Consider the following 26485-nt stretch of genomic DNA (forward strand, 5'->3'; position numbering starts at 1 on the left):
TCACTAATGGATCTGACATGCATTAAAATGACAACATTAAAATAAAATAAATCAAACTATGGTTGGTCTGTTCCCTATGAGACTCTCACCTGAGCTGTGAGATGTAGGGCAGACACTGGAGGAATCCCCTCACTTCACTCTCTTCATCTGTCCAGTCTATCAGCTCTACTGGTTTCTTCTCTGGTTGGAGTTTCAGCACTTCTAGGAGGATGGAGCTCTTTCTCTCTGAGAGCTTTATTCTCCAGACTATAGAGAATATTGGGAAATCATTTGTAAGTTAAGAAAACATAGAAGAAAAGGTTATATGAAAAGTATCTGTTTAAAATGTTTCACATGTATCTCACCATCGACTGGTACTGGTGTTTCCTCACTAGGTTTGCTGGTGACGTCCTCATAGACAGCAGAGACTCTGACTCTATAGCAGGTGCTGTGAGGAACAGTTAATGTACATTCACACTGAGGTCCTTGTTTTAGTACTGATGACCAGCCCTCCAGTCCTGCTTCTTTATACTCAACCATATACCGCAGCACTGGACAATCTTCATCAGCTTCAGCCCTCAACCAGGTGACTCTGAGAGTGTCTCTGTCCAGCTTATTCACTAAGGGTTGCCCAGGTGTTGCTGCAAACACTGTCTGAAAGTTCATAATTCTACTAAAGTTCATACAGTCCTGCTCAATAAACATACACCTCAGCTGATATTGATGGCCAGACTTTAGATCTGATATCATACAGGGTTCTCTGGTAATTATGGAATCAAAAACCATCTCTTTCCAACAAGTGTTGTTGTTGCTTCCATCATGACCCAAAGCCCTGCACTCCACTATAAATCTCTCAATGTTTTTGGTTTGCGGTTGATTCAGTTTCAGGGACACACTGGTGTGTTTTATGTGAGCTATTTGGGTGAGATCTGGTTTTATTCCAAGCTTCACATTTCCGCTCACAATCCTTCCATCACGATAAAACCGGACAGCACATTCCGGAAACCCATCACCAGGTATCAATGCAGCAATGAACTTGGTTTGATCTGCATCTTCATTTGCAGCAATAAACAGTTGTACTTTAATAAGCACTTTATCATTGATTCTAAAAGGCCTAAACAGGAGTGAATCATTTTGTATAATGTGATCAGATTCAATGTGCTGCCTCAGAGCAGTGAGAAAGGTATCTTCTACATCTGGTGAGAAAAGCGTGAGGCACATCACTCTGGTTATCTGTGAGTCACTGATGACCTGCTGTAACTCTGTCTGTGATTTCACAACAGTGATGTCTGCAGCTCTGTAGTCAGTCAGAATCTTCAGCTCAGTTTCTTTATTCTCCAGCCACTGGTTTGTCTTCTCTGCACTGAATGGTGATTGACTGTGCCTTTCTAGGAGATCCTGTAAACTCCTTTCTCTTTTTCCTTCTTTAATGTGAACAATGTCTGTGATTCCTTTCTGAAATGTTGTCTGGTATTCCTGCAGAAGCTCTGAAAACTCTATTAGATTATCTTCCAGAGTCGGAAACCACATAATCACCTTTACATTGATGTAGTCTGTTATCATGTCCTGACAGATCCTGATCTGTTTTCTCAGATGTTCCAGAATATTCTCAGCTTGTTGCATCAAGTTTTCACTGACTCCACTCAGAGCAGCACACACTGAGCTCTTGACCAGTTTCTTCAGAGGATACAGCCAAACCTTCAGAGGAACTGCTCTCTCACCTTTAGATCCAAGCAGTGTCGGGAGAGAACTGTAGATCTCCACAGCCTTATCAAAAGACACTGGACTCTTCCAATCACCCACATCAATGTAGAGACTACAAGCAAGTAATGAGCTTTTAGCTGTTTCACTGGTACTCAAGTTTGAAATAATATGGTTTGAGCAAAATGTTGATGTCATCTTTTTTAAAACATCAACAATTTCTGCATTTTTCTCATGGTTTGAGCTGTCACTATCAAAAACAAAAAAAGCTTGACCTCCAAAATACACAGCGGTGACCACGTGTGTTGCTGTGGTTTGACCAACCAATGCAGAGGGCGCTGCTTCCTGTAACAGTCTTTGGCTGATCATGTCCAGTCTGGTGGTGGTTCTGTAGTGTAGTGTCGCTCTTTCCTGATAATGAGATTGTTCGGGGTGGTTTAGAAACGCTGCAGCCCCATTCATTTTTATTTGTCCAGTCTGGGTGCCAACTTGTAACACTGGGGACATTTCAAGGGCTCTGAATCTTTCCTGAAGGGAGTCATTTTTCAACACCTTCACATATGTATGTGGCCGAGGCAAAGATACTTTCATACAGGCTAACGTATCTTCATCCCACATAAAGATATCTGCAAACACATACAATATATGATTTATTTGTACAAGTACTGAAACTTTTACAGAATTTATTTACAGGTCATCAAGCTCGATTTAAATGACAGTTGGAAAAGACTATGTAATCATAGCAATTTGTTTCTTGACAGTTTATACTGTTTGTTATAATAATATAATATTGCCTCAACAAAAACCTCACCTTGGCAGAAAGAATTGCTGTGACTGTCGTACAACATTCCAAGGCTTAAAGGGCGACCTAGAGCAGCCATCTCAATCACATCTGAGGGAAAATCTGAAGATCATACAAACAGAAAAACATGTTTAAAAAAAAATTAAACAGCTGATGCAGAAATACTTTTATATGGTCTTAGGTTATGGAGGAATAAGAGTTACAATTGAAAATATTATATTGAAAATAATTCAAACATAAAAATGGAAAAAAAATATATAAATAAAAAGGACAATTTAAAAGATACATTTAACCTTTATTTAATGTATTGAAATGTAGTTTAATAAAATAACAAAACAACTTATAATTTTGAACAAAAATAGACATTTAAAATGTAGTTAAATAAAACAGTAAATTAATAAATCATTGAAAACACATTTTAAAACACTAATTAAATAAACATTTTTAAATGTCTATTAATATGACCAGTTGAGCAAAGCAATTCCTTTTTATGTTCAAATTGTAAAACTGAAAACTGATTTTTCTTTTTTAAGTTTGCTTAATTTTTATTTTATTTTAATCCAGTCACGAATGAATGTATTAAAACATTATGGCCAAAAGGTAGGGCTGTCAATTGATATTTTTTAATTAACTTGATTACATGATATACTGATCTGTAATTAATAAATAACTGCAAAACAGGCGATTCTGTAACTCACCACTGCAGTGAACTTCAAATCTTCTACACAAACGTTTAGTCTGTGCATCTCTTTCTTTCAAGGTCTGAAGAAAAAAAAATCTAATCAAAATCTCTTGGATTGCACTTAACAGAATATGACAGTATTTTTTCCCACCAAGTGTATTGTGTAATAAGCATCTGTTACCGCTTCCAGTTTGGTCACTCTTGCAGTTAATTTTTCATCTTGTGATTCCCTCTCTTCTTTATGTGATAAATTAAAAGCCTAAAAAACAAGCCAGATACGTTATATGCATTGTTTTTTAAACTTAAAGCGTGTGTTTGAAGGCAGACAGACAAACAGGGTGTGGAATCAATCAAATTTTAGCTAATCAGATTAATTCGATTAGAACTTCATTATTGGTGGGGTCTCTGCCCACATATTTCCTGTGTGTGTAATAAAAATAAAATAAAATAAATGGCCAGTTCTAATGCCAGTTCAGCAGCATGTGCATTAGATGCAACATTTAATGTGTCATCAATGACCTTCAAATGGTTGTATATACTTGTAACAGACAGACAGAAAGGAGTCCAATCACCTCCACCAGGTTGTGCCTCTGCAGTGCTGGTACTGTGTAGTGTTGTCTGATGTGGGTCTCACAGTAAGACACAGTGCAGGTCAAACAGGATTTAACAGCTTTGAGCTTCTTCTCAGTGCAGATATCACAGGGCACATCTTCAGGTCCAGCGTAACAGTGAGCAGGAAGAACAGGACTAAATCCTGCCTTCTGGAGTTCCTCAATCAGTTTAGACAAAGCAACATTTACACTCAACACTGGACGACCTCTGAATCTCTTTCTGCACTGAGGACAAGCATAAGATCTAGCTTGAGTTGGTTTGCTCCAGTAGATCTCAATGCAGTGTTTGCAGTAACTGTGTCCACAGGGGATGGAAACTGGATCCTTAAAGACCTCTGTACACACTGGGCACTTGTAGTGATCCTCTGTCAGCAGAGTGGCTGAAAGTGTGCTGTGGAAACATCTTTGGTTATTACTTTCAACTGTAATGCAAAGATTGTAAACACAGTATAACATTTTAAAGTAAAAAAATAAGAGATTGGTGTGCCTAAACCTTTAGTGTAAAGTGCCTACAATTTGATATTACAAAATGAGACACTTTTAAAACAACATTGTAAATGAAAAAAAGATATGCTATGAAAACAAGCACAGTACAGCAAGAATGCTGACTTTAATCCCCTGACAGAGTAAGTTCTCATACTTCTCTCCCATGTAACTTTGTGCTCCACTGTTGAACACAATGGGTCTATTCATTGACTGATCACTCTTTACAGACAGGAGTGAGAATGCTGGAGAGGGTGCTTCATCTGGTCTCAGACTGTGAGAGTTAAATCATAGTTGTTTGATTTGTTATTAGGACTTTTAATCTACACACAAGCTCATAGTGTTGTCATAAGTACAGTACTTCAGTACAAAGTTCATACTGAAAATGTAGAAAATGTAGAAAATGTAATGATGGCGGTCTTTCTTCAGTACCGATAGTACAATTCTTTAAATTTTATTTTTCATGTTGCTAAGAGGATACGTGTAAAATTTCAGGAATGACAACCACATTTAATTATTAGAGTTAATCTGTAAAATAATCATTTTGTGAGTCTCTATTTTCAAACAGTTAAATAAAACAGTTAAATCGTTAAAGACAGTGTGTTAATCTATTTTTCAAAATGACAAATGGTAGAGAATTATGACATTTTTGTGTTATTGGTAGAAGTACTGAATTTTTATATTGCAGCCACTCTTCTTAGAATTGACAATCACATGCATATCTGATCAAAGAATTAAATTCTTATACCGTTTAACACTGTAAGGCTGAGTTCTGTCTTTGAATGCAATCGGTCGATCCATTGATTGGTTGCTTTTTAAAGAGAAGTATGAAGTTACAGGAGATGCTGCCTCATCTGGTCTTAGACTGTCAGGAGGAGACAGAAAATTCAACTTTAACAATGTAAAAGAGATATACAACATATGCAAGAAAAGGATAGTTGTATGTTTAATACATGTTTTTCATGCAACAAACACACCATTTAAAACAAAGTAAATTACCCAGTGTAACTAGGGGTTTCGTTGCTGAACGCAATTGGCCGATCCATTGACTGATCACTTTTCATAGAAAGGTGTGAGAGTGCAGGAGATGGTGCTTCATCTGGTCTCAGACTGTGAGAGTATAAATGAGGTTATAAACAACTATCTCAATGACATACAAAACACAAAAAAATTACCAGTAATGCTCAGAATCTTTTGAAAAGAATACATGACTAAAATATATTTCAGGCCTGGATTGGTCTGGCTACTTGTTTTCATCCACTGCTCTGCTCACTTTTATTCATTCATTTACTTATTATAATTTGACATTATTTCCTGCACGAGGCACCCAAATGATTTTTCGAATTTGGCATTCGATAATCCATCAAATAAATCGGATACTCTTGATTGCGGTGTCAGTTTGTTTGCAATTTTAGACCTTTGAAACATGCATTTTAATGCTAATAAAGTTTTTACATTAACAAATTTAAGACATTTTAGTCTGGTTTCACAGACGGGGTTTAGATTAAGCCAGGATTAGGTCTTAGTTTAATTAGGACAATTAAGTAGCTTTTATAAATGTGCCTTGTAATAAAACATTACTTATGTGCATCTTGAGACAAAACAATGGCATTGACATATTGTGCTCTTCGGTCTGTTTTAGAAATGTTCACCGCTTCATCGGAATGGTACGAAACTTGGTAACTTTTATGGCATTTGTAATGTGAACACACACAAAAATTGAGGGCATGATTCGAGCAGGCTAAGTGGTCGTAAAAAAAAATTGTCACACTTTTGCTCTTTACCACAGGATATGAATGGGAAATCGACAAAAATGTAGAGAATTTTTGTTGAAGAATCTAAAAATCGGCCACGATGCAGACGAAAAGTGCTCCGCAATGAAGGGCTGTAGCTCTAAAACATCAAGAGTGCAAAACAGACACATCCACTCACACACACACACAATTATACATACAAATGAACTGGTAGGGCTATTACCATACAGCAAAAATTAGTCAGAAGAGGTTGAAATGAGATCAGATCCAGATGGATTAAGCTGTGATAAAGCATTCGTTTATTTGTGTAACTTTTTTATTGAATTTTAATGTTACGTGTAACAAAATGCTTTCTCTGTATTCAGGTTTGACTGTAGTAATAATAATGCAAAAACATGTACACTTAAAAAAAAAAAAAAAAAAAAATTATAAACCTTGACAAAAAGTATTATTTGAGAAATAAAAAAAATTCAAATCCACATCTTAAAAGTTTGTAATTTTGTCCAAATTTTGGCCATGAATGTGAACATATGTTGTCTGTGAATTTTTTATATAATTTTTCGTGTGAAGAATGCTACAATTTAGCGGGTAGAAGTTTGATACGGTTAGACTTTGTGTGAGAGCACTTTGTGGACTACAACCTAGTTTTTACATCAGACGGGAATCTGAAGAAAGAACAGCCCATTTGGTTTGAATGGTGACATTTGGGTACAAAACACACAGGCATCTCGACCTGTCTCCATAGATTATCGCAGCATTAGCACCGTGATTTGACAAGTGGAGGGAAAATGTGTTATGGGGTGACGTCACATAGGCGACATGTAGTCTTTCTCGATATGTCTTTTCCACAACTGCTAGCCAAAGAATCATACAATATACTGTCAAACTCGTAACATGAAAAATTATATAAAAAATTTTCAGACAACGTATGTTCACATTCATGGCACAATTCAAACGGGACCAGAAAAAAATTATTCTCTCACATTCACTTGCATTGACGATTTTTCAACCTAGAGGTCCAGTTGGGGTTTTACGGATGGGCGGGACTTACCAGCTCTATAGAGAGCTATACAGGCATCTAGCGGTAACACCATGAAATTACATGTTTTATTTTATATTCTATCAACAGATGGTGCTTATCTGCCTTCAAAAATGTATTTAAAAGGCCTAGTCTCTATATTAATCTGAAATACTGCATTAATTGAAAAAAGATTTAAAAAATAATTAGAAAAAATTATTGTTGTATTATTTTCAATGGCAAAAATGGACCATAATTAATGCATAAATATTAATAAGTACCATAAAAAAATATATAATTAGTTAACAAAAATATATTACATTGGTTTTACTGGGGGGTAGAAGTTTCATTTTCAGGTGTCCGGTCACTTTTGACCGCGAAGCATGCCGCGAAGATAGCAAGTGTGACTAAATGAGGAGCAACAGAGGGTTAAGATATGTCAGTGCAAGTTGCTTTCAACTAAAACAGCTCAAACATGCATTTTAGTCTGGGACAATAGGCTTAAGCCCTGTCTGTGAAACCGGGAGTTTAAGACTTAAGAATCCGCAGACAGCCTATAAAAGTAAATAATTTCGGTTATATATAATTTATAAGTTAGTAAGGAAATGTTGATACACGTAAATATTGCGATATTATGTTTGATAATACCTTATTGATTCTCTAAAACACTGTATTGATATTTATTTTTTTGTTCACATCCAAGATTCATGGCAGTAACTTTGTGTTGGGTTTAAACCCGACCACTAGACTAAGCAGTGTTATCTCAGATCGTAAACTGTGACAGGGAGAAGCTCAATGGTGTACCGCTAATGTTAGCATTAAACCCAGCTCACAGTTACCCCCACTGGAGTGTACAGAGCTGAAGTGAAGAAACCACTCGACCTGCCTCTATCCCTACTGTACACGGATCTATTCAGAATTAGCCTAATAAACAAAGTAAAATACACATGAGTCAGACAAATCAAAACGTTATCCTGAATATGAGTGGAAACAACGTGAATGTGCTGAAATGTGACCGGTGTGTCGAGAGCATACATACACGGTTTGTTTGCGCATCAATAATCGACTCACGCGTGTTTAGGCCTACTGTACGGATTGCAATCCTCATCCATCAAAACTTTACTAGCGAGACGCTGGTTTACTTTATCCAGCCGAGAAGCGTAGTTAGCGTGTCATCTGGCCATATCGAGGTGGGATTTGACTTTCCGTTCAGTCTGTATTTCACACAGCGAGATGCTTGAGGGCTCGCGCTCTTCAGACTGAAAACGCAACGCAAGTCTCTATTCTCTCTGCCATCTCTGATATAATTATTGAATTTGCTTAACTGGATCATTGGACTGAAAACTTTCCCGGAGATTAGCGGCTTAGAAATTATCTGATGGCAAACAAGAGAAGTGAAATCGTGTTAAGGGGTTAGAATAGACATTTTAATGACACAATTTCACGTGCTTTAACAGTAATTTATTTGCATAGTAGTGCCACTGTCACAGGGCAAATTGTATAAACATATATGAAGATGAAGGCAATAAGGTAATATTTAATAAATCCAACGGGTAATCCAAACAGGAACAGAGGAACATACAACACTTCCACTTTAGACGACACCGGACACTGAACCGAACATACAGGTGATAATGATGGTGATTGATTAGTGCACAGCTAAACAAAATTAGTGTCTGTGACAACAAATGAATGACAGACGATGACAAAACGCAACAAGTCTAAACTAATGTGACTGTGACAGAACACCCCCTCCCGATAGGTGCAACCTTGAGAGGAGGAGACAAAGGGGATGTCGAATGGGTTGGTTAAGGGGACTGGCGAAGGCACAAACAGGCAGTAGGAGGTTCTGGATGTGGAGGGACGACCGGGAGGAGGGCTGTGACGGTATGGGATTTTTTCTTACCGCGGTAAAGAAGCAACAAATCTCGCGGTTTGGCGGTTAACTGTTTAATTAACTATTAATTAGGTAGGCTTAAGGCCAGCGACACACTGGCTGCGTGGTGTGAGTGTGGCGTTTCTGTTGCGTGTCAGCTGCATGGCTTTTTTTATGTCTTTGCACACCAGAAACAGCGCTGCTGCTGCTAGGTGACATATAAGCCTCATTGGTGATATATTCGACATATGGGGAGAGAGTTGTGGAAGGCCTATACTTAATGTTAAACATAAATATATAGCAGCAAAGACAGCGTCGGCAGTATTGACGGCAAAATAGGCTACAGAATATTTCGTTCTGTATTGACAGGTGCAATATTTGAAAATCGATAATATTTTTTTTTATTACATTTAGATCTGCATTTATGTCAAAACCTAAACTTTCAAACATCAAAACGTAATTTATTAATATGTATTCATGTCAAAATGACATACAAACATCTTTTCCTATTCTATTTTGCCAGGAAACGCTTCCAACAGGCTTGCGTGAAAAATAGGCGTCGGTTCTATTTCTAGCATGCACGCGTTTTCCGCGCGGCTCGTGCCGCAAATGAGACGCGCGTCTCACGCAGGTAGTGTGCAAGCTCTAACCTGTTAACATGGGAGCCGAAATAAAAACGGACACGCCACGCAGCCAGTGTGTCGCCGACCTAAGGTAGGTGTGCTTCCAGCAAACGCCACAGGATGGTTAATTTTTCTAAGATGTGGTCTTAAGTTAGTGGTATTTCCTCGCGAGATGGATACTTTAGTGCGACAAATACGGCATATTGCCTTGTCCAAATTCACCGGCTTCCCCTTAATTGTCACCTGCCTCAAAGGCGACACAGTATTTGGCTTAGACACTAGATTCGTGGCTATTTTTTGAATAATGTCATTCGGCTAGCGCCGTCAACGGTTATTGCTTATACATAAGAGAGATCGCTACTTGCAATTAAAATCTAACTCCTGTTTACGTTATGCTTGTCTTTTATGCCTGTGTTTGTTTGTATTTAATTGAACATTATCTGTAAACATCACAAGTACTGAAACCTAGCAGTTAATTAATAATAATCAGACACACACAAAAAATAAATCCCCCATATGTTTAACGGACTGTCCCTCCCTTGTGCAGGAAGAGTTTTTTTTTCTCCAGAAGCCCTTGAACATGGGACTCGCAGAATACAGTAAATTATAAGCAAATATTAATGTGTTTATAGTTCATATCACACACCATAATTATGCACTCCTGTAACTTTCAGCAAAAAAAAGTGCGGTGATGACCTCACCGCGGTAGGCATCTCATTAACGCGATATTGCGGTGATGCGGTTATCGTCACACCCCTAATCAAGCGTAGTGTCAGTTCTGGCAGGTCACGTTAGTCAAGCTCACATCAGCTGACTCTCAGCTGATCCACGTCTACCTATAGGAATACGACATATATCACTGTATACATATATAAGCTCCTTCAGTATTATCAGCAGCTATTGCGTTTCTCAGGAGCTAATTACCCTCCTCCATCCCCAGCTCCTCCTCTCGTCAGTCAGGATTTGGCATTCTGATTTCCCTTGAATCAGAATACATTCTCGAATTATGTTGTACATTAAAATCTTGAATTAATGATCTGCATACATTCATGTTGGTTCTGTTTTGTTTACCCTAAGGGGGGTTATTGCTGCTCTCCCTGCTCTTATCCATGCTAGGCTGCATGGATGCGCAGGGAGTTCTCGCCCTGAACGGAACCATACCACCAATCCAAACTGTATGCTAATTGTCAATCGTATTTGACGATAGTGGTCCTGACAGAATTCAATGTAAGGGGACCCGCGGTGTGTGTAGACAGAAATGGCTCATTCTAAGGTAGTAAAAACATAAAGGTTCATTATGTAAGGTCTTTATACACCACTGAAAACATAGTTATGATATTGCATTTCTGTCAACAGATCCTCCTAAATATTACACAATGCAAATATATACCTTTAAATCAAATATTTCAAATTAGCAATAACAATCTGAAATGACCGATAAATGTTGTTTCCTATCCTTAAATATCCTTAAAAAAAAAAAGTGTATTTAACTTGCTCCAGCAATGCACATGTACAGTCTGAAGCGCTCATCTCAGAACACTTGAATGTTGCTATAACTGGAGCTTTAAATGGCAGATGCAGTAATGGCTTTACCAATTTGTATATATTACACAATACACCTTTAAATATGTTCTAATTTCATTAAACATTTTCATTTAATTTCGTAAACATTTTTAATTAAACAGTGACCTTTATTTTCATGAAAAAGGCTTATTTCTGCTATTGTAGACTCATTTAGTAAATGCAAGCAATTAATATAGACAAACGCAAACTGGGTGCTGGTAAGATGCCGGGACAGATGTACCTGTTCGGCCAGAATTGCGTCGAAGTCATGCACCTTCGGAAGTGGAGCACACCGCCATGCGAAATGGGTTCTTGCGCACTCAATGTGGTTGTCACAATCAGGCTAGTTAGGACTTGTTGTGTTTCGACATCATCTGCCAAAGTCATTCATTTGTTGTCACGGACACAAAAAAATTTTTCAGCTGTGCACTCATCAATCACCATCATTATCACCTGTATGTTCGGTTCTGTTTCAGTTCAGTGTCCGGTGTAAATAGAAACGTGTTTGTAAGATTTTCTTTTCTGTTTCCGTGTTCAGTGTTTTTGTTCCATTATCACCCCTGCTTGCACCACAGACTTTCCAGCTGTAAAACTTTTGTGCCTTGAGCAGGGAGAAGAGAGGAGTTTTTGGATCTCCCCCATCAGACCAACTTCCCGGACGACTGCCTGTGCGCGTTCCTGCGTGTCAGTCTCAGTGCCACCATACATGCACAGTTATCCAGGGAGGTTTCTTGAGGGAGCTTCGTGACATGTGTGGGGTGGGTGCTGGCTTCCTGCAGATCAGTGTTCACCGTCAAGGATGCCGCCAGCCCCAGTGCCCAGCCAGAACCACCCAGACGACGAGGACCGTCGGCCTGAGCATGCAATGCGAGGGTGACTGCCACGACGTACGCGCCCGCGCCCATAAGATCAACCGAGGTTCACACTGCCACGGAGCCCGAGCAGCCACACCTGACCAGGTGTGTGAGCCTGTCGAACCATCTATCGCCAAGGTAGTGCTGGTGGACTTTCGAGGGTTCGGAAGTGAGCCCCGTCCACCCCCCTGCTACTGGGAGTGAGTGTTTGGCTAAGAAAAAATCCCATACCGTCACAGCCCTACGCTTGATATGTGCCAACATGTTTATACAGTAGCCCTAAACGGACAAACGCGTTTCGTCACGATGTTGTTCCTCGTGCAAAGAAGCTAGCTAAAGTCAGGGAATAAAACACTGACACAATGATGAACAAGTAACAATAATATTCGCATATCATTTTACTGAATAATTAAGTAAACCTATTTTCTTAATTTATCTTTGAAACAAAACCTCATTGCTTAACGGTCTACTCTCTGCTGTCTCAGACGACGACATCACTTCCTGTCGGCCACCATAACTTCTGTTGGTTGCAATTCGCAACCTCAACTCTAGATGCCGTTAACAATTACACAGTGCACCTTTAAAAGATTGTTGTTTAATTTAGTTTTAGGCCTATACATATCTTCTCATATCCATATATTTTGTTCTAATGTCACAAGTAACAATCTCAAGGTTTAATGGGTTTTACACTATTCTTTGGTTCTTTTGTAGTGTGGGTTAAGTAAAGTGTAACAAAAACAAACAACGGCTGCATCCAAAAGCTTAAAGGGGTCATGAACTGAGAAATCTAATTTTCCTTGAACTTTTGACATATAAGAGGTCATCATAAAACTTCCTTGTTAGTCCAAAAACAGGTTTTATTGTTACCAAGCCCAGCGATCGACTTGTTCTTGAATGTGCCTATCTATGACGTAATAGCCTCTGCAGAAGATAATCAACGCCTACTTCACCATTGCAACTTTGGCCCCGCCAACTGGCGTGTTGAGATTATGAGAGAAGAGCAATACATGATCGACTACAGATAACATTTCCTTTCAATTGGATCTTAATGCTAGGAATGTGGTTATTTTATTTATTTTCAACAATGTGAATGTCTCAGATGAGCATTATTTATTTATGCGTTATATTTCACTGTGGATTCTTTGGTAAATCAGTCGCAATCTTGGCGAAGGCTTTGCAAACAGACTTTTACGATATGCACTGTAAAAACTAAAGGTGCCTTAAATATCCTGTCAGATACTCAATGAACTTCAAAATGTAATTTAAGTGCCTCAAAGCTCTTTCTCCTATAGTAGGCAGGGCTGGAAATGGCTGGAGTCCAGGCAGAGATGGGCATAAATACATGGAAATGCATTGAAAATACAAATACAAAATACTGTGTGGAAAAATTTATTTAAATACAAATAGAAAATACTGTATGAAAAAATTTATTTAAATACAATACAGTATTTAGTATTTTGAAAATACACAAAATACATGTGAAATTGACCATCCAGTGCAGGTATAGGTCACAGTGAATGAAGAAACTACATATGCCTACTGACTTTACATTCCTAACCTCATCTCTGCCCTCTCTGTCATTCTTTCTTTCTTTCTTTCTTTCTTTCTTTCTTTCTGGCAATTACAAATAAACGTATGTAGTATACTTATTTCTGGTTACAATGTAGTCTATTACTTGTGGTGAACACTATTAAAAAAATTCATACTGTATGTAAAACTGTGGGAACCTTTTTTGCTATCTAGCAAAGAATATGGATGGGCGATATGACCAAAATCTCAATTTTACTTCACAGTAACAATATCATGGTTTCACAATTCTCAATATCAGTTTTGATTCCTCAGCATAAACTGAATTTCAAACTCTTTTGAGTTTTTTGTTTTTGTTTTGTTGCAGTAATTTTATGTTTATTTTATGTAAAGTTTATTTGTTTCTATAAGTTTATTAAAATTAGAAAGTGTATCTAAAATTTAAAATTAGAATTAATTTAGATTCATTTGACACCATTTACCCCTTTATTATTATTATTATTATTATTATTATTTATGTACAATAAAACTAAAAGCTGAAGATTTTTGTGGTGTATCATTCATCAGTGTTTGTTTTTCCACTCCAACGTTCCAGTAATTCCTGCCCACTAAAAGCTGCACGGATAAATTTGCTTACCCCACTAATAGGCCCATCTATGTAAACGATTTAGAAAAAGTTCCATCAATTCAAACTTTATATCATCGCTATGATATGTAGTGTCATATCACCCAGCCCTAACATGCAGTAATGCTTTAAACACATTTGACAAGCTAGTTGATAAAAATCATCAACCGGTCAAGACTGATTGGCTAATGCTATTTTCCCACTTGTCTGTGCTCTTTTATTCTTTCATGTTAACTGAAGTAAATAATGCACTATTTTAACTTTAATCAACAAGTAGAATTGACCATGACATTCTCACCTTATTCCAAGAAAAAAAAAAAATCGCTGATCCAATGCTGAGCTATAGTGAATGTCTGAACTAGTTGATGCACAAAATCAATGTGATTAAAGTGATTAAAGCATATTCAAAGGCATTGTCTTGAGTCTGTCTGGTTACTGCTGTGCAGCAAGTTAGTGGAATACTAGAGACCTTTATTCCCAAGTGATAGGGAACCAAGTGCGTCGTCTGACTCAGAGCGAGGATTTTAGGCATCCAGGGTTACCAATGCGTTCCCCAAACAGTTGATGGACCCCATTGACTTCCATAGTATTTTTTTTTCCCACTATGGAAGTCAATGGGGTCCATCAACTGTTTGGTTACCGACATTCTTCAAAATATCATCTTTTGTGTTCAACAGAACAGAGAAACCCATACAGGTTTAGAACAACACGAGGTTGAGTGAGTGATGACACAATTTTCATTTTTGAGTGAACTATCCCTTTAAACGTATGAAACGGTCAGAGTAGGTATAGTCTTAGGCATTTTATGCAGTCACTATAGTTATAGTCTTATGCGGTCATAATATTAAAGGTCCCGTTCTTCGTGATCCCATGTTTCAAACTTTAGTTAGTGTGTAATGTTGCTGTTAGAGCATAAATAATATCTGTAAAATTATAAAGCTCAAAGTTCAATGCCAAGCGAGATATTTTATTTACATTTACATTTATTCATTTAGCTGACGCTTTTTATCCAAAGCGACTTACAATTGCTATATATGTCAGAGGTCGCACGCCTCTGGAGCAACTAGGGGTTAAGTGTCTTGCTCAGGGACACATTGGTGTCTCACAGTGGATTCGAACCCGGGTCTCTCACACCAAAGGCATGCGTCTTATCCACTGCGCCACTACCACCCCATTTAACAGAAGTCGCCTACATCGAACGGCTCGTTTGGACCAGAGCCATAGAGAGAGAGAGTTGCGACACTCCCATAGACCTCCGTTGTAAATAATGGCGGCGCTTTTAACCGCCTACTTCCGGGATTTGAAGATCGGAATAGTTCCAAACACTGTCATTTGGGCGTTGGACACCATTCACTTACATTGCTGCGCGTCGAGTTGTTCCAGAGTTAAGTTGCTGAAATATCGACCTCTTTTGAATTGTCAACTGTCTATATTGTATCAGAGGCCCTTTGCGATGCTTATACTGGTCTTCATTTGTACATGCACAGTGTAATTATTTATATTTTATGTTGGTTGTTTCAACCAATTTTCAAGCACTGCCTGTTAGCTAGCGCGACTTCGTCAGCTGTGACAGTAAGAGTTCGGTAATGAATCGCTGCACCTTTATAGCAACTTTTATTTAATTTAATTTTTTGGGATATACTAACTTTTCATTATGTTATTATTGTCTTGAGTGAAGCGGCTTGTGAGAACAATGCTGGACCTTTAGGATTGTTATGGCCATCACCAGTCCTGTCTGTTTCATGGATCACCTGCCCCTGGTTTTTGTTTTTCTTGTTCACACACACAAGCACACATTTTTGTTGTCTGTCATTGTTTAATAAAAAATATTTTATTTGGAAACCTTCATTTGTATCAGCCATGCTTAAATTCGTTTTTAATCTGTTATAGTTTTGATAATGTGTATGGCCTTAATCTTAAAATAATATTCTTAGTCTTAACATGATCATGTTTCACGTTGTGGTCCCGGGGGATGGCCACTTTCATCAGAAGAAGTGAGCTAGCTTCTAAGCGAATTCTGAACGGACCGCCACGGCAGACCTCTTTGCGTGATCACGAAGGTAGGCTAATGGCTGAATCAAAATGTATAAGCAAAATCACGGGAATCAATAGCCTAATAAAGCCCAGTTGTGCTAAAATAAATATCATGAGACGTCCATCATCAGATGAATGATATGGAAAAGTTAAGTTAGAGCCGCTAAAGCCAGTGCTACTACCCATGCGAACATGAACACTAAGCTTTTCCCTTCAAAAATATAGCCTAAAACTTATCTCCAAATGCAAAACTGACATTAACAAAATGCAATAATGCAATAACAGCTGAAAAAGTACTTGGGTGTGTGTTTTATTTTATATTTACCGTTCAATAATGCAATCGCTGCTGTCTGTCCCATAGAAGAACACGACAGCCAGCGTATGTTTTGGAACTATTGGGGCTTACATGAACCACGTGACAGCCATAGCGGCGACATCAAAGAGTGTCGCAACTCTCTCTCTCTTTGGCTCTGGTTTGGACTACATCCCTCTACTTCCTTCTTTAACCCTCTGAGGTCTGAGCTGTTTTCTGGGCCCTGGAGGTGGTCTGACATGCTCTGACATTTGTGTTTTTTTCTGTTACTAGTGACATTTTCATGGCTAAAGTCTAATTACACTGTATTTAGCACAAACTCTGCTACAATAATATATCAGCAGCATGTATGTAAAAGTTTGTAGAAGGGGCGTGATCATCTCATGAATATGTAAGCTTTTTACACCTGAGAAAGACAAAGACACTCCCCTAACTGCCCTATTAGGAGCGATCAGGCCCTGTCATTCAGAGCAACCTTGCACAAAGAATGAGGAGATTTATAAAAGAATGGCTTTTAGATTGTTTGGATTTATTTACAACACAACACAATCCAAAAATACAAATGACAAAAGAGCACATTGAAAACAATGATCCAAAGACAGAGACCTTTGTGCCATTCCTAAAAACATACCTTTCATTTCCAAGGTGTTTGATTTTCACTTTACCATTCATATACAGAGACTCATGTGAATGTTGAAGTCAGCAGGACTCAGTTGCATCTGGTCCCTGAAAGAAAAAAAAAAAAGAAAAAAACTGTGAACATACTGATATCAAGAGAAACTATAGGGCTGCACGATTTTGGGAATAGATTTTAGATTTTTCTGGTTAAAATTTCTTTTTAAAATTCACAGAATACACACACACACACGTTTCCAACAATATATAATGAACATGAATATAGGCCTTGTAGGCATAGGCTACGCAGTGCTGCATAAAATAATAATAACAATAAATTAAATCTTCCAAAAGATTTCAAGAACAACTACGCTAGAGAAAAATATATTGATTATCATATGTTACTTCAAATGTTTCCATTCGTTATGATGATATGAAATGAGATAATAGTAAAAACATAAAGCCTAATGTTTGGTGCATTTTTCCTTTCAAACGCAATCGCGCTCCAAAATATGATACATTAAAACCCACAGCGCGCTCCAAAATATGATACATTCAAACCCACAGCGCGCTCCAAAATATGATACATTCAAACCCACAGCGCGCTCCAAAATATGATACTCAAACCCACAGCGCGCTCCAAAATATGATACTCAAACCCACAGCGCGCTCCAAAATATGATACTCAAACCCACAGCGCGCTCCAAAATATGATAGCCTACATTCAAACGCGATCGCGCTCCAAAATATTAAACATTATGGTTATACATATCTATGTTTGAGCAGATATCCACAAACAGTATTTAACAGTAAACACGGGTCTAAATAGTATAATATTCACCATATATCTAGCAACAGTTCAACTGCAATGTGAAGTTTATGCAACAATACCATAAACTAATAAGTAAGAATTTCTTACCTTACATCTTTCTTGTCTTCAAATCGCGTTCTTCTTCTTCTTAGGTAAATCCAATGTAAGCCCAGACGTGTCTTCCAAACTCGACGAAAAGCAGAGACTTGTGAAGTGTTTTGGTGTTTTGTGTTTGAGGTAACGAGGGCGTTCGCGTTCCATGTGGAGATTTGCATGTGAATCTCTTTTGCGCGAGTGGGCGTGTCGAATTAAAAAATAATTAGCAAGCGTTTGAGATACTGGACATCCTGTTGGTTTTATACAAATTACTTAAACAGAGAATATTTGTTTTCAGTTTGAATCCGATCATTTAAAAGTACACACTTAAATGTGTATAAAGGTATAAGGCTCATAAATGTGTGAGAAGTATTCGCTGAGTTATGTTTCAGTTTATAGACGTGCTCAAGAAAAAAAAGTTCACCGCGACGGAGAGGCAGAACGCACACCCTGTTTATTTTCTTTATTTTACAAAAGCACAATGTTTTGATTTGATTGTAAGTGGACACATACAAAAGTAGAAATATCACAGATTCTTTTTTTATATTTCTTTTTTCTGTATAACCATAAATGACGGAGTAATTTAAGTTTATGTTGCTGCTATGTGAAAAAAATCCAGCAAAACGCGTCGGCGCGTTTCTCGACCTCAGAGGGTTAATGACGTCACTAGAACAGTTTTTTGACTAACCTCCGCCCACAGGAATGCTCCCTCAACTCTACCGAAATTAGTTTATGTACTTGCGCACTTCTTATAACTTACTGGGTTTACTCAGCTCTTACGGTGATTTTCTGAAGTAAAACTGACGCTTCATCTTTTGTGTGATGTACAATAAACTTTATGAAACTCATCAGTATATGTTTGATCATCATTCAGACAGCAGACTTGTAGGCTATTAATAAATAATGGATACATACAAGCAGATGACAAATATGTTATAATAACCGTAATTAAACTACTAAACTATACGTTTCATCTCTATACAGCACTCTGACTCTGTAGGCATTATTGTCCGACTCGAAATGAACACCGTTACTGAGTTTCTGATATTATCATCATTCCGTGAGATGAAATTGTCCTGAGAGACTGAGCGCGAGCTCATGAAGCTCCGCCCCCTGTGCCGTGCAGCAGCAGCTTATTTGCATTTAAAGGGCACACACTAAAACAGCGCGTTTTTCTGAGCCCCAAAAAATGACAATTTAAAAACCTGTTAAACGTACAGTATGGGATTTTTTCTCCACTAGGGGTCGCTAACCTATTTACAATAACAAAGGCGTAGATTGATGACGCAACATTTGCTATGAATTATGGATGTTGTCGTCAACGTCAAGCCGACCGATCTAATAATGTATATGGATTACTGAATACATCGATGCTTTTATCATGACTGTGATATGAAGCAGTTCGGGATTGCTAAGAGACAGCTATCAGCTCCAAACGCGATGCGAGTCCCGCGGATATAAAAGGAATATGGACATTTCATTCTACCGAACTACACGCAGAATTACTACACACAGGTCAGTTTATTAGACAAATTAAACTTGAGAGGTAACGCAGCGCTGTTTCACTTGGTCTAACATTACACTATCACTCTAAACTGTATTTGAATGTGTTGAAATGTATGTGTTAACGTTAGTTTGCCTGTATGAGACTAGCAGTAAGCTAGCTAGATCAACATTAGAATAACATACAGATCATATTCTAACATTTTATCATTGTTGAACTATATAACCTTGATTAGTTTTATGCTCACCTGTTTAATAAAGTACATGTTGGAGTTGTCGAAGTCTCGGACGTGGAGCTCTCGTTTATATAGTGTCCATGGGAGCTCTCGACATCTCGAAAACACCGCGCTGATATTGATTCTCGGTTTAGTTCTCCTTTTTTATCCAAAGTCTGCTTGCCATGGTCCATAATGTTTGAACGAAACAACAACAGCGTGCAAATAGACATTGCGAACTACACAGTTGTCCGCGTCAGTTTGGTTACTATCAGAGGGCTCTGGTTCATAGCTCTGGTTGCCATGGCAGCACGAGCGGAAACCAGAGACAACACGGATATGACGGCACTGACGGCGACAAAACGGAAATAAAGACACGGTCCGTGTCTTCGAATTAAAATATTAATTTCTCTGGATTTAGAAGTTAATTGGAACTGTCGGGATAATGTAAATACACAACTTTAAAAAATATATAACATAGATATAGTGATTTTTTATATTTTTAAATAAAAAAAAAAACATATTGTGCCTTTAAGCTGCAACGCCACTTTTGAAAAATCCCCAGAAATGACATACCCAAACTGAAACAGATACAGTTCATGAACCCTTTGCACTAAAAGCACAAGTATGATCTCATTTGAAAGCCGACACCTGGTAGTTTATTGTAAATGTAGAATTAATTATTGTCATAATGAAAATATATTTTTTAAATAGCTTCAAAGTTTTGTTGGCACTGTAGCAATCTAGAAATGCACTGCAGCTAAAGCCATATGTGTGACCATGTTATATTTAAAATCTGAAAATGATAAGTCTAAAACTCTGTATTTAGTTAAATGTTTTTCAAGATCATGTCAAATTACTTTATTTTGTAGTTTTTTTATTTTACTCTAAAAATGCTACTGATGTTTAGTCATCATCTAAGTCATCTATTCAGTCTATTGTCTCTGTTGTTTTGTGGTGCAAACGAGCCCCATTCAGTCTCAGTCTCCCCAGTACACATTCACACACCTCTCCAGCCTGGTTATGGATCTAAATATGCATATCTTTTGTCTGCATTATAGTTACTAACGACTGGCTATTCACAGGCTATTCATATGGTTTCAATCCCTAATTAATTTTTTCAAAGTTCTCACTTACATTTGAAACTGTATCAAATGCACTAAAACATTTCAGAAAAGCATTACTATTTAGAAAAAAAACCCATAAAAGAATAACTTCTAGGTGACAGGTGCACCTGAGCTAGCTAGCATGTTAGCTTAGCACACCATCAATACACGACCATTTATGAGATTAAAACCATGTTTGTGCTTCAAACTTATTTTATAACGCAAGTCAAGTGTTTTAAATAATCTTCTGTGATCTAATTTGGCTTCAGATAAAAAAAAAAATCAGACAGAAAATATATTATTTATAGTATGCACGATGATAAAGTCTATATCGATTAGCATTACATTATAAATATAATCTATTATTATAAAAATACCTGACATTGCTTGAAGAACACAGGCAAATCACATATCATTGCAATCAAGTTTATTGTCTTCAAAACGTCTGTATCTGCATATTACAGCGATCTCTTGTGTGTAGCTGCTATCAGTGACGTCCTTGAAGGTCACATGATTATGTCTCTTCTTCATGTTCCATATATGGAGTATTATTGTGCATATAGCGCCCTCAGGCTATTGGTATGAATTGAAAACACAGCACATCTCAGTAAGAAGCGCTCATAATGATTACATCGACGCATTTGGGTATAAATTCAATAAATATTATTCCTGTTTATAGAAATATGATGTGAATCTATGAGAATATATCAATATTTCTCCAAGTCTGCACATTTTTGAGCTAAAAGCCCTGAGGAACGTTGTTTTGTGAATCGCTGTCATGACAACAGCACGGAGTTTTTTTTCTGAATGGACCAGCTGACGATCATAATTCATATTAAAAGGTATCAACGCATTTTTTCATTTCATAACTCCTGACACAAATTAAGACATAACTGTCACTATAAGTTTCTCAGAATACAATAGTTGTCAAATACTGAAACTTGAGTCTTATATCTTTTTAATGATTAGTTTGTCAAGGTAAAACATTTAATCTGATAGTAACTTTGAACTAAATAAATAAAAAAACGCTTCAGTGCGCCGACGCACTGGTGAAGCTTAACAGGTTTTAAACATGCTGTAAAAAATTATCTGTTGGGTATTTTGAGCTGAAACTTCACATACACACTCTGGGGACATCAGAGACTTATTTTACATCTTGTGAAAAGGGGCATAATACAGGACCTTTAATCTTCGGCATCTGGTTTTTCATGTGGTCAGAGTAGCTATTCTTAGGCATCAGGGGTTACATTATATTGCATCTGCAGCAGCATTGTGAACTTTTGTGAAGATATGTTTAGCCATCAACTTTTAAATGCATCATTACATTCAAATTGCAAACACATGAGGAGAGTCTCCGCATGAAAGACCCTCGACTGGCAGATGAACGTACACCTACATTTCTCTCTGAAACGGTAGGAAATTAAATTAGATTGAATGGAGGATTTCAACTGTGACGAGATGATTGACAGGGCAGTTTACGGTGACAGGATGCAGCGACAGATCTGTCCATTAAAGATGACGAAGTAGTATGTCCCAAAGCTTGCCTACTCTTGCTACAAACTCATTGAGAGTTTGAACCCTGGAGAGTTTAGCTCCAACCCTAATTAAACCAGATCCCACTAATCAAGGTCTAAAAGATTCATAGAAACTTCTAGGCAGGAGAGTTAGAGCTGGTTACACTTTTTTTTTCTTTTCTTTTTTTATTAATAGAGGATCATGAAATTTTACTGGTATAGGTAGTGACTACTACATTTTTATATTGTAGCCACACTACAATTACATGCATATCTGATCAAAGAATGCAAATTCTCCTACCGTTTAACACTGTAAGGCTGAGTTCTGTCTTTGAATGAAATCGGTCGATCCATTGATTGGTTGCTTTTTAAAGAGAAGTATGAAGTTACAGGAGATGCTGCCTCATCTGGTCTTAGACTGTCAGGAGGAGACATAAAATTCAACTTTAACAATGTAAAAGAGATATACAACATATGCAAGAAAAGGATAGTTGTATGTCTAATAAACTTTTTTTATTTCCTTTATCATGCTACAAGAACACTATTTAAAAGTAAATTCTCATACTTTTCATACCCAGTGTAACTAGGGGTTTCATTGCTGAACGCAATTGGCCGATCCATTGACTGATCACTTTTCATAGAAAGGTGTGAGAGTGCTGGAGATGCTGCTTCATCTGGTCTCGCCCTTTGGTACATGGAGAACAATGAGAGATTATTATTAATTATTACAGATTCTAACAGCCTAGAAAGCAGAAGGATAAACAAAACCAGTTTAACATTGGACAAGAGATTATGCAAAGCCAAACAAGAAGTTTTGTAGCTAATAAATTGTTTTCTTTATTGTACAATAAGTACAATATCTTCAACCTCCTGAGCTGACAATGTAAGTTCTCATACTTCTCTCCCATGTAGCTTTGTGCTGCATGGTTGAAGGAAATGGGTCTATCCATTGACAGATCACTCTTTGCAGACAGGTGTGAGAGTGCTGGAGAGGGTGCTTCATCTGGTCTCGCCCTTTGGTACATGGAGACAAAAGTGTCTAGTAAACGTTGAAATGGTTGAGTCCATTAAATGCAAACATAAATATTATTGTAATTGAAGGTTCTACAAATCCTCTACATATACTAAAAAAAACATCTATTCATAAATTGCATATTTCTAGTATTTAAAGCTACACCATGTACATTTTGTATTGTTAGAAATTGACAACATCTCTTTAATTCCAAACCGTGTTTTTACCTTACCTTGAGACACTATGGTAAGCCTATAATAATGATTTATATATTAGAGGTGTCGGGACATATTGTACAGATTTTGCAACGTGTGAATTAAAAAATGGTTGCTGGCTACTGTAGGTGGAGGGTGTGAGGATATTCATCCTTTTCATTTTCCTTTGGAGAGTGAGGGATGGATGTAATAGTTGTTAGTAACATTCACTCTGATAAGATGATCACCTGTAATCATGGCCATACAGGCACGCCTTAAACCTTCAGATTCATCCACATAGAATTGCAGCGCTGAAGTCCAACTCACATAATTATTACCAAAAAAAGTATAAACTGCTAGAGGGCCAAAACTTACATAGTGTAGCTTTAAAACTACTCTTTCTGTCTTTATGACATTAATGCTTAAGGCAAGGCCAGAGTATAAAGGTTCTATAGAGTTGTTGTGTCATTTGATCTCAAACTTGAGAGAAAACAGGTTTATCAATCTACAAGAGGCAAGCAAACTAGATGAGACTTGTCAAATTATTATTCAATTATAAATGTTATTTATAAAACACATAGCACACAACATATCCATCTTAATTGTCATACTTCTCTTCCATATATCTAGAGGTTCCATTTTGAACACAATCGAGCGATCCATCGTCTGACTGCTTGTTAGAGACAGGCATTGCAGTGCTGAGGGGCTTCATCTGGTTTCACCCTTTGATACAGAAAAAAAAAGTGAGATTATTCTTATGTAATAATGGATGTTTGTACTCAGCACACAATGGTAACAAAGTTATTTTATTACGTGAAATACAAACATGAAAATAATAAGAGTGGATATTTGTAAAATAAACACACAAAGGTTCTGAAAATCCAGTTAAAGTACTGTAAACACATCTGTTATATATGTAGACAGACACGTAAAACTCAAAAGTGAATTGCAATACATCATGAATTGAACAAAAAAAAAGGTAGTTTATAGTTTACCAGACAACTAGGCTATCTGGACTATTACATTTTAGAGAAACATAATCAATTTTTAAAACTGTCCAATCTTATAGCCTATATTTATTTAGTTATCTAGTGCAAAAATAGTTTGTTACTACAAAGTACAGCCTAGTGAAAGCCAAATGCAAAACTTAACTGGGTTTGTAAATAATGGCTTCACGAAGTAGGCCTATCTGTAGGCTGTCAACTAGGCCTACTTCATTTTGACTAGGCACAATTGAAAGAAAAGATTACAAATCAAATTTTATCCACACAAATATTGTTACCTAAAAACATATTGCTCTCTGAAAACACCCAAAAGAATGGATTGGGGAAAGTGTCGAAGCATGTCACGTTTCTAATGACGAAAAATGAAGCCCTAACAATGCCCTGTCCCAAATGGCGCACTTCATGCGGACTTTCGGTCTCGTGGACTTGAATTGCGCGTGCTCGCTGAGTCTACGAGTCCGTAGGCCGTCCCATTCAGCATTTTAACGCTCTGAAGTGTGCTCAGCAGCGCCCCCTTTGTACCCTTGAAGCGGTCTTCCACGAAGCCCGCATAGAAGCAGGCTCCACGCACTTTAACTACCCAGGAATCCTTGCGAAAGGCCAATCAGACAACAGATGGGAGGAGATTTCACTCACGGATAATTGTTGACATGGCTGTGAAGAAAATATTACTGTTTTTATGACCTAAATGTACATTTTACCAGTTGTTACCTACAGTTTATACAAACATTATGGTCATCGAGCAGTGGTTGATGTCTCAAACATAATAATAGCGTGTTTAATAATACGATCGCATTATGATTCATTAAATAAATAGAACCGAATGGCAGGGCTTTACTGAGTCATATGTAAACATAGTATGAATATTGAAACCTGTAAATTGAAAAAAATATGCTTAAATTATGTTTTAAAATTGTAATCTTAGTTCAAATGGAACATTATGTATTATTATGTACAACTGTATACATCATTTAAATAAGCATGATTTATCTATTGTCTAATGCCCAGGTGATATGCATAATATCAAAATATAGAACTGTAAAATTAGGCTGTGTAGTGGACATGCAGATAAGACGTCGGAGCGCAAAAATGTGATTTCTCCTGTCCAACAACAACCAGACCGTTATTTCCGGCATGCCGATCGAGTCTGTCCCAAAAATACCTCTCAATGCGCCCTCGTGGACTCGCGCCAAGGGCCCTATAGGTCTGCACTACATGACGTCACCAAAGTGTGGACTCTGAGGAAGTCCACAAGTCCGGAGTGTGCCATTTGGGACAGGGCCAATCACGCTTTACTTCATCTCATAACTAGCATAATTAATTTGCCTCAGGTAAAAATTAATTAACTAAATAAAGGTCAGAGTGAAGCACACTTACCAGCTTAATCTATTTTGCTCCTATTCTGAATTCTGTGAGTAATTCAGCAATGGAAATCATTGTTGTTGGAGACTTAACACAGAGCTGTTGCCGCGAAAAATGTGGAAAAGCCTAAATCGAAAACCAATCAAAGCCAAACCAATCCTTGGTAAGCTGATACTATTAGACGCGTAAAGGACCTGAGCAGACAAATAATACTCGACAGAGTACAAAAATAAATGTTACATTTGAAGGTGCGTCAAATGAACACGCCTAAGCCGTCTGTGTTTTACTTTACCACTTTTACTTTGGCCAGGCATGTATACCTGTAGATCGGTGACTAGCCAATCAGAAGTGAGAAAAAATTGAGGGCTTGTCCCAGGTTTTATCAATATTATTTCCCACCGAAACATCGATTCGAAACCCAGCTGAGATGAAAATTATGTTATTTATACCTTTTGACACATTCACTAATTCATATTTTTAATGGATTATGAATCAGTAGCCTAATCACTTTACTTTTGTTTTCTAATATGAAACTTGTTTCTGAAGGATACTTATTTTACTGAAAAATTAATTGGTGCAATGTGATATCTAACCTATTAGACACGTAA

The 26485-nt window shown here is 37.4% G+C and overlaps 1 protein-coding gene across 6 annotated transcripts; it reads right to left on the minus strand.

Annotated features, from left to right (window-relative positions):
* Nucleotides 1-76: 76 nt before the first annotated feature.
* LOC309506899 (uncharacterized protein) lies at nucleotides 77-26183 on the minus strand. Of its 6 annotated transcripts, none has more exons than XM_082180912.1 (14): nucleotides 25893-26183; nucleotides 24123-24234; nucleotides 23203-23319; nucleotides 22871-22990; nucleotides 22607-22723; nucleotides 5258-5368; nucleotides 5007-5123; nucleotides 4416-4532; nucleotides 3737-4166; nucleotides 3346-3423; nucleotides 3181-3244; nucleotides 2492-2584; nucleotides 345-2306; nucleotides 77-246 (listed from the first exon to the last, which is right to left on the minus strand). In XM_082180912.1, exons 2-14 carry the CDS (start codon nucleotides 24221-24223, stop codon nucleotides 86-88), a joined length of 3588 nt encoding a protein of 1195 aa, XP_082037038.1. In that variant the 5' UTR covers nucleotides 24224-24234; nucleotides 25893-26183; the 3' UTR covers nucleotides 77-85. The 6 variants fall into 6 exon arrangements, with proteins under 6 accessions (XP_082037038.1, XP_082037039.1, XP_082037041.1 ...); XM_082180913.1 differs by having other exon boundaries at nucleotides 22880-22990; nucleotides 25893-26182; XM_082180915.1 differs by lacking the exon at nucleotides 23203-23319.
* Between the last annotated feature and the right edge of the window lie 302 nt (nucleotides 26184-26485).

The sequence above is a fragment of the Leuciscus leuciscus genome (assembly GCF_965113295.1).
Source record: "Leuciscus leuciscus genome assembly, chromosome: 9".
Taxonomy (NCBI): Eukaryota; Metazoa; Chordata; class Actinopteri; order Cypriniformes; family Leuciscidae; genus Leuciscus; species Leuciscus leuciscus.